General features: G+C 45.0%; 1 protein-coding gene across 7 annotated transcripts in view; it reads right to left on the reverse strand.

The window, feature by feature from the left end:
- The window catches only part of NEO1 (neogenin 1), a 170,206-nt gene that overhangs the window by 98,354 nt on the left and 59,500 nt on the right, over positions 1 to 12,352 (reverse strand). For all 7 annotated transcript variants that reach the window (XM_039723089.1, XM_039723088.1, XM_039723087.1 and 4 more), the window contains exon 3: positions 2,323 to 2,598. In XM_039723089.1, coding sequence (XP_039579023.1) covers positions 2,323 to 2,598 — 276 coding nt within the window. The remainder of the gene's footprint in view (positions 1 to 2,322; positions 2,599 to 12,352) is intronic.

The following is a 12,352-nucleotide window of genomic DNA, read 5'->3' on the forward strand; positions in this document are numbered from 1 at the left end:
ATCTCTGGGATGCAGGAGTGTGCTGGGTGTGTTTCAAAGCCTGGGAAGCAGTGGTGGGTTCACTGTCAGCCCCACATCAGATAACCATTTAAAAGAGGAATAAAGTGAATAAAGAACAGATTAATCCAAATCCTTCTTTCAAATACTTCTCAGGCCAAACAATCAATTAGGGGGCTGCTCAAGACTAAGGGAGCTTTCCCCTCAACAGCTTAATCCCACTTTCTGAAAAAAAGCCTGCTGGGAGGGATTTTACCAAACTTCACCATCGATACTTTCAGATTCATGATGGAGCAAAGAAACAGCATAATTTAAATTCCCTAACACAGCTCTATTTCATCACTTTCAGCAAAGCCTTACAAAAGCAAGGAAACTACAGCTGGAGCCAAAAAGGATTCAAAAGATCAGCGTAATATGGAAGTTTTCAAGAAATCTTCAGTTTAAAAAAAAAAAAATCAGCAAAATCCTCAGCATTTGAATGGCTGCAGAAACATAAAGTCAATCCAAACTACAGGAATTCAATCAAGCATCTTTTCCAAAAGTGCTTTTCTCCAAACCTTGTATCCTTAGTTGGAGAAGAGACAAGGCTTTGGAAAGGCTAAAGAACTGAATGAAATTTAAGCATGATTCATTTCCAACATCCCAATTTCAAAAGAGAGCTGTAACTTTAAGAACTGGGTTATTTTACAGAATAATTTAGTATTCTAAGTAGAGAAGGGCCATAGTCACAAGAAACAGAACTATTCCTTGAAAGGGACCCCTGGAGGTGCCCCCACCTGCCTCAAGTCCAGCTGCTGTCCACACCAGGTCAGGACAACCATGACACTGTGCAGCCTGACCCTGAGAGATTCCTGAGGTGGAAACTCAGCAACTCCCTCCAGCAGCTCTCCAAGAGTAACAACTGAATGAGAATTCCAACACGGAGACTAATCCAGAAGAGACAGCTCTGGGAACAATTAAGGAACCCCATATGAAACACAGGCTGTATTTCCCTAGTTTGGGAAAGCACGACCCACATTCCTGTCCTATTTTTGGTCACTTTTCAAACCTTTGTATTAGAACAGCTGCTGGTGTCACTGGGAACAGAACACACTGAATGTGCCAACAGTTTACATCAGCACTGGACTTCTGTTCTAACAAAAATATCTCAACATTTCAGCACAACAGGCAAAGCTGAACCTCCCAAAATAAAACGTCACCCCCTCAGAGTTGGAGACTTCCCAAAAGGTCCCATTGCTTAGACAATCAGAATTTCCAGAATATTGGGACAATTAAAAACACCTCAGCTTAAGCATCCCAAGGGCAACAGACTAAGCACCAATTTCTTTGTGAAGCTTCCACAGGGTTTGAAACATGGGGTTCAACTTGAGAAACTTCGAAATTCCCAAACTTTTATACTCAAAGAAACAGTTAATTCCCATTTTGTATCATGTCACAATGGAAGTATATTAGTGAGGGTTTTTTTAAAGAAGTCTTTCCACAAAATGTCTTAAAAGCTGAACCATTAAATATGGGAAGGCAGCCTGTGAGTGTCTCCAGCCTGTTTCCAACCACTGTGAAGAGCTCAGGGCCTGTGGACAAAGAGCCTGAGTTGGAGGCTTCCCTAAAGATCCCAATGTTTAGATGGGCAGAACTTCCTGAATATGGGAAGAATTAAAAACACCTCAGCTTAAGCATCCCAAGAGCAACAGACTAAGCACCGATTTCTTTGTGAAGCTTCCAGAGAGCTTGAAACATGGGATTCAACCTGAAAAAAGTACAGAAGTCCCCAAACTTTTATACTCAAAGAAACATTGGGTGCTCCTTTGCATCACATCCCAATGCAAGTGTATTACTGGCAGCTTTTAAAATTTTTTTCCCCAAAATGCCTTAAAAGCTGAACCATTAAAACAGGAAGGCAGCCTGTGTCTTCACAGGCTCCACCCCCTGAAGAGCTCAGGGCCTGGAGCAGCTCCGTGCAGAGAGCAGCAGTGGGTACCTACAGTAAAGGCAGGGCAACCCCAATGATGGGGAGAAAGTGATGCATCTGACTCCATGGATATCAGAGGGCTAATTAATTACTTTATTATACTATATTACATCTAAACTGAAGCTGCACAAGCACCCAACTCAACTGCCCAAAATCGTGTGCCTGTCTGCTGCCTGACAGCCTGCACACGCGCTCAGCCCTGATGGCCCAGGAAACAAAACCCCACCACTCTGCCTAAACAACCTCACACTGCATCCTACTTTGGCACAACACAGAGCAGCGCCCGAGATCAGAACTGTTCTGATCATTCATTTCTCTGCTCCTCCCAGGCTCAGAGAGGCGAACCCCAGGGGTACCTGGCAGCACTTTGAGCTCGGCCTCGTCGCTGTACTTGGGGGTGCCGCCGGCGTCGAGGGCGCAGCGGTAGAGCCCCGCGTCGCTGTCGGAGGCGTTGGTGAGCAGCAGGGCCCCCCCGGGCAGCTGCAGCAGGCGCGGGCCCGGGGGCAGCGGCTGCCGCTCGCGCTCCCAGCGCAGCAGCGGCGCCAGCTCGGCCGTCACCTCGCAGCCCAGCACGGCGCTGCCGCCCCGCGGCACCGAGGTGGGCTCCGGCTGGCTCGTGAACCTGGGCAGACCTGCAAGGAAAGCAAAACAAAAATTTGACATGTTCTGATCACGACAGCAAAGCTTGGAAGTTCAAGTCAAGACTCAAGAATTAGTTTTTGAAGAGTTAAGCTGCTCTCCAACTCTTTAAAAAGCTTAACAGCGGACAGGACAATGCTAAACATCAATGGTGTAAAGGCAAACAGACCCAATAATCACAGAATGCTGGAATGGTTTGGCTTGGAAGGGACCTTAAAGCTCATTCAGTCCCACCCCCGGCCATGGGCAGGGACATCTTCCCCTGTTCCAAGCCCTGTCCAGCCTGGGACACTTCCAGGGATGGGACACCACAGCTTCAACAATGCAGCCTACACAACACCTTCACTTACATCTCCAGCTACAAAAGCCTCTGTACAGAGCCACAAGGTAAATACTGAGATAAATACTTGCATATGAACATTCTCAGTGTGGCTGAGACCAGGGCACACCACAGAGCTGGCCCAGCAGTGCTGCACAACCCGAGTCACCTTTTCCATAAAAATGTACCCAGAGCCCACTTAATGGCTTCACAGTTGGGCTGGGGAGGCCAAACCTTTGGGGGAGTTGTGGGAAGAGGCTGTGGACACAGCTGGAGCTGCTCCACAGCTGAGGCAGCCAGTGAGGCTGGGGGCACATCCAAGAAGCACATCCAAGACAGGGAAGACACAGGACAGCAGTGATGGAAGTGTGAGGTACAGTCCTGGAGTGGGCAGGTCAGAGGAGGAGGAGGGAGAGGAGCAAGGGCAGCTTTGGGTGTCACCTTGGGGAGACCAGGGCAGATAATGAGGCTGAAGAATTGGGAATGAAGGCAGGGAGTTGAACATGGACATGGGAGCAGGCAGGGAGAGTACTTTAGTTTGGCTTTTTCTTACCACTCAAATTACTTCAGTTGTCAAGAAATTAAATTAATTTTCTGCAAGTCAGGTTGTTGTGCCATTACAGTAACTGGGAGTGATCCCATCTTGACTCAGTAACTTTAATCTTATTTCCTCTCCATCCTGCTGAGGAGCAGAGTGAGGGCACAGCTGGATGGGCAGCCAGGCACAGTCACCCCATCCTAAGCATTCTGCACAGGGAAATTATCAGATCTGCCACAGTTCAACCCCCTATTTTCACAAGTCTCACTTAATACCTATCACAAATGCACTGGGAATGCAGCAGTAGGAGGACTGATCCTGCAGAACAGCCAAACTGGAGGAGGATTCGTATATCCTAACATTTAGGATTAGGATTTGTATATCCTAACATATAAATCACTTCTGTCAAGTTCCTTCCATAACCCTGTACAGTTCATCTCCAACTGTTACATATTTTCTTCTCTCTCCGAGTCCCACCTGGGGACTCCTTCCATAACTTCATTCCTCCAAGAAACTTTCTGTTTCTAGTTTCCCCTCCCAGTGTACTTCCAACCAACTCACAGTCCTTTGATCTTGACCTTGTTTTGGCATTATTTTGCATCTTTGATATTTATCCATCAGTCCCTCCAAGGTATTCACAGGAACAAAAAATCCAACATCTTTCTTTCAACTTTCCTTCTGCTTAATGAAGCTCCAATCTTCAGTTTCTCTCCCTCATTCCCCTAACACCCTATTCACCTTTAAAGATGCAGAATGGTAGGATAATTCTGGAAGGAAGGGACCCAGCTACAAGGTGAGAGCTGGTTACTTAGGGATTTGTCCAGTCAGACCTCAAAAAATCCCCAGGGGTGGATTTTTGCAAAACCCTTGGGCAACCACTTGTACCTCCTGGAGCAGAACTCCCTCTTTAAACCCGGCCAGAACCTCCCTTGCTCCAAGTAACCCCCAATGCCTCCTGCTCTCTCCTGGCAGAAAGACAAACCCCAGTGCCTAGAGTAATTTAAGATCACAAACACCCACAGAAATATTACAAAACTGCTTCTCTTCCTATTGAAAAGATCTTCCCAAAAGAAGGAGCCATCTCGGTGGCTCTGCACAATCGGTCCTGGAAGCCAAGTAACCTTTTCCTCTCCTGAATCACCCATCCCTCTGTCCCAGCACCATCCCAAGGTCTCTCTGCACCTGCCACATTTGCACACTGTGCTCAGAAGTTCCATCATTAGTCAGTCTGGAGCATTACTTAATTCTTCCTGTGAGACCATGGAGGCCACAGCAAGGGTAACAAGGTCTCCTCGTTAGCCACACTCACTAATTCAGTGGGTAAATAAGTTGTTCTTACAGCTGATGAGGCTGTTAACCCTGAGCCTCTGAACTCCAGTCTCTGAACATCTGTCCTTTCTGAAAATCTCCTTCTTGACAGAACCCATTATATGTTCATAATTACCTCTGATTCTTATCTCTCTCACTATTCTCATTTATTAAGAGCCCTGCATATTAAGCCAGTTTTTCCCATCCTGGGTCTCCTCCTTCAGCCAGGTGACCCTGTGACTTCTGTTTTCACCTCACCTTTGCCATCTCTGTGCTCCCAGCAGCTCCTACTGGTACAGCCCCATACTGGCTACTTCAAGCACAAGCAGGAATGTTCCTGGAGAACTGAAGCCCTGCCATTTTTCACACACAGCTCAAATATCCTTTAATTTTAATCCCTTACAAGTACTGTTCATTTCCTGGACAAGACAGACCTCATGCCTTCTGTTGTGTGCAGGTGCTCCACTGAGGTTAAATAAGCTTTATTCAAGATGGTTTCATTACTCACTAGAAATGAAATTACACTTCATTTTCCAAGTCATCTTAAATGCCACTAAAACCTGTATTTCGTCATAGTCCTGTGTGGTTTTAAAATATACATTTTAACCTAGCCTATAATTTTGTCCTAAAGAGTAATTTTCTCTTATTCTACAATTATTGGCAATTTGCACTGCTTAAAAGCCTCCATTGTGGAGGAGGACCCTTTGCTTTAGCTAACAAACAACCACAAAACAATCACGATGCATTATAAAAAGCACTCCAAATCCAGACCTTAATTACTATTAATTTGGAGATCTGTTTATAAATCCAGGAGCAGGTCCCAGAGTGCTGGCACACCTCCTGCAGCAGTGAGCCACTAGAAAATACCCTTTCATCTCCCAGCCCGGAACCTTTCCATTACAGAGCTGCTGTCTTCAAAACATCAATTATCAACTCCTAAGCCAGCATTTCCTGAACTTTCTATAATCATTTTTAGAGGCATTACCACATAAGCCAATTCAGTCTAGTTAAACTGCAAACACTTTTAAAGCTATTTTTATAGTCAACTTTTTTAAAAGTTGATACTTTTTTCTCAGTGCTTTGTATTTCCCAAACACTTCAATCAAGAAGGCTAAGCAAGAAGTTCTAATGATGAGTAGAGTAGTCCCTGGATGGCTTGGGTTGGAAGGGACGTTAAAGCCCATCCAGTGCCACCCCCTGCACTGTGCAGGGACACCTTCCACTGTCCCAGGGTGCTCCAAGCCCCATCCAACCTGGCCTTGGACACTTCCAGGGATGGAAGATACACTCCTAATGAGGAAGCAGCCCCCACTCCTCACCCATGTCTTGCAGAGCAATCAGTTGAAGACATCAGCCCATCTTTTGGTAAATGAATGTCATGATAAATGACACTTTGGGCTGCTGACATTGAAGACAATTTTTTCATGTTTGTACACACATTAATCATTCTGTGGCAGTGCACATACATTAGGCATCGATTTAAGGACACCAAAGGAAAATACTACTGACCTAGCAAGAATGCAGGTTAATAAACTCAATTTAGGAAGGATGATTTTCCATTTGGAATGTGCTCTAAACACAGGCAGGAGAACACAGAAGCAACAGTGCACTCACGTGCATATAACAGGGATTAGATGCATCCCAAACCCCTCATTTCTGCTAGGACAATGCAAATGGCAGAGAAGGTGGGGAAGTCAGCTCTGTGCCTCTTTTCTCCTTCCCTTTTGTTTCTTCCTTCCCCTCATCCAAGCCCAGAGCAATGGTAGGAATGTGAATGAACAATCTATTAATGCAAATGTGGTGCATTCAATCAGCACTCCCAGTCTCAGCCTTACTGAGATTTGTGGCCCATTGTCTCCATTTCTGAAAAAGATGTGCCTAGAAGAGCAATAATTCCCATGCTCCTGGAAAACACAGATGGTTAAAATTCTGGCTGTAGTCTCCTGCCCTCAATGGAGCCAGTATTTCATCTCCTAGAGTCTGCAGAATCAGGGAATTCACTGCCCTGAGCCAGATGCCAACCTAGTTCAGCAACCTCCCTGCAAGTGCAGCCAGTGCCAATCATTTCCAAGGAGACTGAAAGGAAAAAAGCTTCGTTATCAGCCATTACTAATGAACTGGCTCAGCTGTGTGCAGTAACTCCAGTCACACCTGCCTGTGCTCTGCAGCCTGCCAGCAGCGCTGCAACGCTGCTCTGCTCAGTGTGGATGTCACTGCCATGCACAGCTGAATCCCCACAGAGCACTACCAACCCTCTGGGACCCATCTCACCAAATCAACCCTGCAGAAGGAAAGTGACACATGAGAACCATCTCCTCATCTTTAGGGAAGAGAAAGCTGGGGAGCAATTCCCTTTTCCTGCTGGGGCAGGGCTGTATGAGTGGTCACAAGCCTCTGGGAGTTTTCCTCACATGTGTCCCCTCTGTTGCCACTGCTCTGACTGGAATTTAAGATAACACTTTGTACAAGCATTAAACTGCTCTAAACACACACATCACATGTTTGTGCAATTAACATTTTCCCAAGACTAGTTTCAGGCCTTCTTGTGACATCTCGATGTGCTCAGCAAATGTTTTCTGTTTTTTCCCCAATTTCTACTGCAGTATGGAAAGAGTAAAGCACAGGAGCAGCTGGCAGGTTTTACATCCTGTTCCCTCCTGGATACCATCTGTGAAAAGCCTTTGCTGCCCAGAGATAACTTTTATTCAAGTTTCTCCTAACTTACCCAAGTCTAACTCCAGCAGCACCAGCTCCCAACATTCCACCCTACAGCTTCCACTCTCCGTCTGAAATCCATCCAACTAGTCTGTGAATGATCCCACAAACTGCTCACAATTTTCAGCCACTTGAATTTTCCCCCATTCCTGTCTGCCTGATCAAATCTGAACTCATGACAAATCCATAACTATTTTGAGGACTCCTTTTCCCAAACAGCCTCTTGGGAAGCGTGGAGATTTCAGCACCACGAGGAGGTACTGGAGAATGGGAACATGATCCCCCATTGTTAGGACAGCTCCAACATCTGCTACCCTTCAGCGCCGCAGCCATCACAAAGATGCCGCCTGTTTTGTTAGTGCATCAGCTCCTCACCCCAGCCCTGCTAAAAAATTAATAAGTCCAGCCATCTGTGGACACTTCATTAAATTATCACAGCTCCTTCTCTCCAACATTATTCAGCATCATTTGTTGGAGTGGCAGAGGTGTGAAACGGCTTAAAATACACTGCTGCTAATGAGACATATTTCATGGATCTCACTGGCACATGGAGCAGACTTTGTAATTACAAACACTGCTGCAGAACACAAGTCCAGCAGCACCTGAATTTGGATAATTCAGCCAGATGCTTCCAGTCCTTGCTACAAACACCAAGCAGCACATCATTCTCCCCCCTTGCTTTAGGGGAGAATGCAACCAAAAATCTGGGCAGGAGACAGCTCCTCGGGGAAGGGATGAGGATTTTTACAAGGACTGTAACATGGAGAGAGGAAAACCTACCAAATGTCCCTGCTGGATAAACAGAGGTGGGCAGTATATGGGATACAGAACACAAATGAGAAATGTCAGTGCATAACCAGAATGCTGACCTGGTTAAACACAGCCATGGCAGCATGGACAACATGGTATGTGATGATTAAAAACAGTGTCCCTTGGCCAGAATGAGAGGAAAATGTCACTGGACACATCAGTGACACACACAGACACAGGTACTGTCACATACAATGACACACCAAGTGACCTGGTGGCACCTCAGAGCTCTTCTGAACAAACAACTGAACCCCAGATGTCCCAAGGCCCCTTTCAAGCTCAATTATCTGATGACATGGGGAAGGTCTACAAAAAAACGCAGTGAGAAATAGCAAAATATTGCAGAAAATATTGTTCAACCTGGCCTTGGACACTGCCAGGGATCCAGGGGCAGCCACAGCTTCTCTGGGCAACCTGTGCCAGAGCCTCACCACCCTCACAAGGAACAATTCCTCCCCTTTATCTACTACACATCCAAAATTTTAGAGGGTGTTTGGACAAGGAAAACACATCAGCATAATATGTTCTACCTGGCAAAACAAGTAAATCCAAATTCTATTTAGGTGATAACAAGAGGAGATCAATAAATTATTTCAGGAATGAAATGGGAGTGACAAAATCACTGAGGTCACTACTGACCACCACAACTACAAGAAAAGCAGTGGGACTGAGCTGGGGATGTCTGTCCATAGCACATGGTCAGGCTCAAGAATGGCACAGTGCTGCAAGGAATGGCACAGAACAAAAAAACAGATCTTCTGATAGAGGAGGTGAAATAGTATCATGAAAATTAGAGACAGGACTGGCAGTTCAAGGGCCAAACAACACAAAAGCTCCAGCAGCAGCAGGAAAAGCTGCAGCAGCCGACGAATCTGACTTCCACAGACACCAAGAAACAGCTAAAACAACATTCTAATGCCAGAAAAATGAACTGAGGGCATGCAAACCGTGGAGTCATTTATTTGCTGCTGTTGAAGATCATTCTAATAGCAAGACCAATGAAACCCCTGTGGGATTTCAAGAGAAGCCCTAAAGATAAGGCACACAGATTGCCTCATCATTTAAGGAACTTCAGGTCTTCTTCATCAACAGACTGCCTAAAAATAAGAACCCTACAGGCTCACAATTACTCTTTCTAAAACAAAATCGAGAGCCATAACAAAAGAAGAATAAGATCCGAGGGTTGTGGTGAAAGAAAAGAGCTTGACAGGTTAAATAATTTTAGTTCCAGGCGAGGCTATCAATTACGGAAGCTCATGTGAGCAAGCTATTCAAAGAAGATTAATGCACAGAGAGGACTGTCAGGATAAATTTATCACAAAACTGGAAGAAAGGAAAGATCTGAAAAACTTTTGCGTGCAACTCTATAGACAGTGACAAAGACAGCTGGTACCTGACAACAGGCATTTAGAGACAGGAAATAACCAACAATTTCACTGCAAACTCCTCGGGATGCGTGAATGGCAAAGAAAGCCCCAAAACCAGGGTGCCTGAAGGCTGACAGAACAGCAGACAAACAAAGCACAAAAAACTTGTACAGACACAAACATGCAGCTCAAAGACATGTCTGGAGACAACAAGGGTGTGTGGCAGGGTAAAGGCACACACTAAAAGCCATATAACTGCAAATTATCCAACATGAGCACAGCTCAGGTGGATTCAGCACACCACTGACCCCTCCAGCAGCTGCTGGCCATGAACCTCAAAGGATCAGGAACAGGTTTTTAGAGGTCTCTCCACAATAGAACCCTTCTTTGCCTAATTTTTCCTCTGTTTTTAAGAGCAGATTGACAGTGCATTTAAGCCAGGGCTGACTTCAGAAGCTGTTACAGAAGGAAGAGCAACACCTTTACAGAAACACACAAATCATCCAGGGATGTTTCCCCACGTTCCCCCCAACAGGGGTTTCTATATGCAAATGACTAGGACTTGGAGAGTTTTAACAATTTTTAACATCTTTATTCCCAGCGTATTTATGTGAAGGGTGAAACATACCCTATGCTTTCAAGAATGTTAGCAAGAACTAGCCTCACTGAAATCAACCCTCGCAAATGTCATAACCTAATTTTTCCTTATTCAAAATATTTTTCCTCCAACTTGTTTCCTTTGCAGGGTCATTGAACTTCACCTTGAGTTTGTTACAGAAAAATAAAACATTAATCAGTGATACACTTGTGCCTTGATACTTCTTACCCTTGCTGCTTTTGCGTCGCCCTTCGCTTGGGGCAATAGTACAGGTTCTTATCGTTTTCAAAAAGCAATACTGAGTCAATCAGAAACCTGAACAATGCCAGCACACAGAGCCTTCACTGTAGACAAATAAAGCTGCAATCTCTTGCTGATTGCACACAGGAGCAGGCAGGGAGTGAGGAGCACAGGCTGCAGATGTAACCATCACTCTGCTGACAGCTCGGGATTCCGAGCGAGCTCGGCGCTAACTTGTCAAACAGAATTACACAGGGATTGCTGGTGCTGACACGCAGAGCAGAAAGAGGGGAAAATCTGATCCCAGTCAAAATATTAACAAACGAGAATCCAATCTAAACAAAGTTCAGCCAAGTTTCTTGTTCAGGGGTGTTGATGCACCATCAGTATGGTGTCACTTTGTCCTTGTCTCACCACCCAGACCCCGCAGCCGAGCATCAGCTCACAGGATTGCAGGGATTTGGCCCCAGCTCCCTTCCACCAAATTCCTGTTTCTCCACAGATTAACTCCATCACCTGCCATATTTTCAAAGGCAAAGGTCAAGATGGAACATATGCTGCAAAGAGCTCCCACTTCTTATGATTTACAGCAAGTTGATATTATTCTGAAGTACATGAACATGGCTTTGCCCATGAACTAAATGCACAAAGGATATTCCCTATGCTAATTACAAGACTTGCATTGCACGGGACGTGAATTTCAGTCTAGAAAACATGAGGTTTTCCTGAGCAGCACTATTACATCATTACCAAAGCAGGAAACTCAGGCACGAGTGCCACACATCTCCCTGTGCCCGCTCTGCTCCAGCTTCAGCAGAGCATTTGTCACCCTCCAGCAAGCACAAATGAGCTTTAACTGGCTCACTGACCCACAGAATTCAGGACAGGGATAGTGAGCTGCTGGATTTGGTCTGATGTAAAGTGAAATAAACTTGAAATACAAAAGCTTCAGAAAACCTGTGTTTTTCAATAGGAACTAGTTTTAAGTAAGCAATTAAGAGTCTCTTCACCTGGGCTCTGACTTGGTCAGTAGATGTCAATGAAGAGTTTCAAAACAAGCAGGTCACATTCCCTGCTGTGGGCTTTCCCCAGGATTCCAGCAGCAATCCAGTTGCAGGCAAGTCCTGCCCCTCTCTGTCCTGGACATGGAAAGAGGCTCTGGTATTAAATCCCAATCTGAGACAAAAATTTATAATAGTTTTGAACCTGGACCTCTGCCTTCAGTCCAAGAACTGCAGACCAGTTCAAAGGCTCACACAGATTTTCTTTGCTGCTTTAACTGCACAAATGTGAACTGCAAGAATTGAGAATGACAAATAACAGAGTATTTATTGTCTTAAGTGTCTAAACTCTCACACTTTCAGTAACAGCTGACAGAATCTGTACAAACTGCAGTTGTGTTAAAACCACCTTTGCCATTTACCTGTCATGAAGAAATGCATTTTGATCTAAGCCAATTTATGAAAAACACAGATGCTTTTTTCATAGAAAAACATATTTTTGCAAGGAAAATTTATCACCCATGTCACTTGCTGGCTAAGTGCTCTTAAGTACCCTCCTCTGAAGTATCTCTGCTCTGAGGTTTTTTCCAATTCCAAGATACAGAATGTTCTTCATTCACGAAGATCAGATCAAGATTACTTTTTTCTCCTTACTGTTAAAGGAAATGTGCAATCCTGGATAAAAACGTGCTGTTATTTCTAAGTTAACTCCATCTCTGCAGAGCGGGGACAGTTTGTCCTGAGCTTCTCTCTCACTTTGGGATGGCACATAGAGTCTAGTGAGAAATAAAACACTGCTCAGCTGTAATCTTTAGAGCTTGGCAAACTTCTCAGAGGACATGAGCAAACAG

The sequence above is a fragment of the Passer montanus genome, unplaced genomic scaffold, assembly GCF_014805655.1.
Source record: "Passer montanus isolate IOZ18808 unplaced genomic scaffold, ASM1480565v1 scaffold5, whole genome shotgun sequence".
Lineage (NCBI taxonomy): Eukaryota > Metazoa > Chordata > Aves > Passeriformes > Passeridae > Passer > Passer montanus.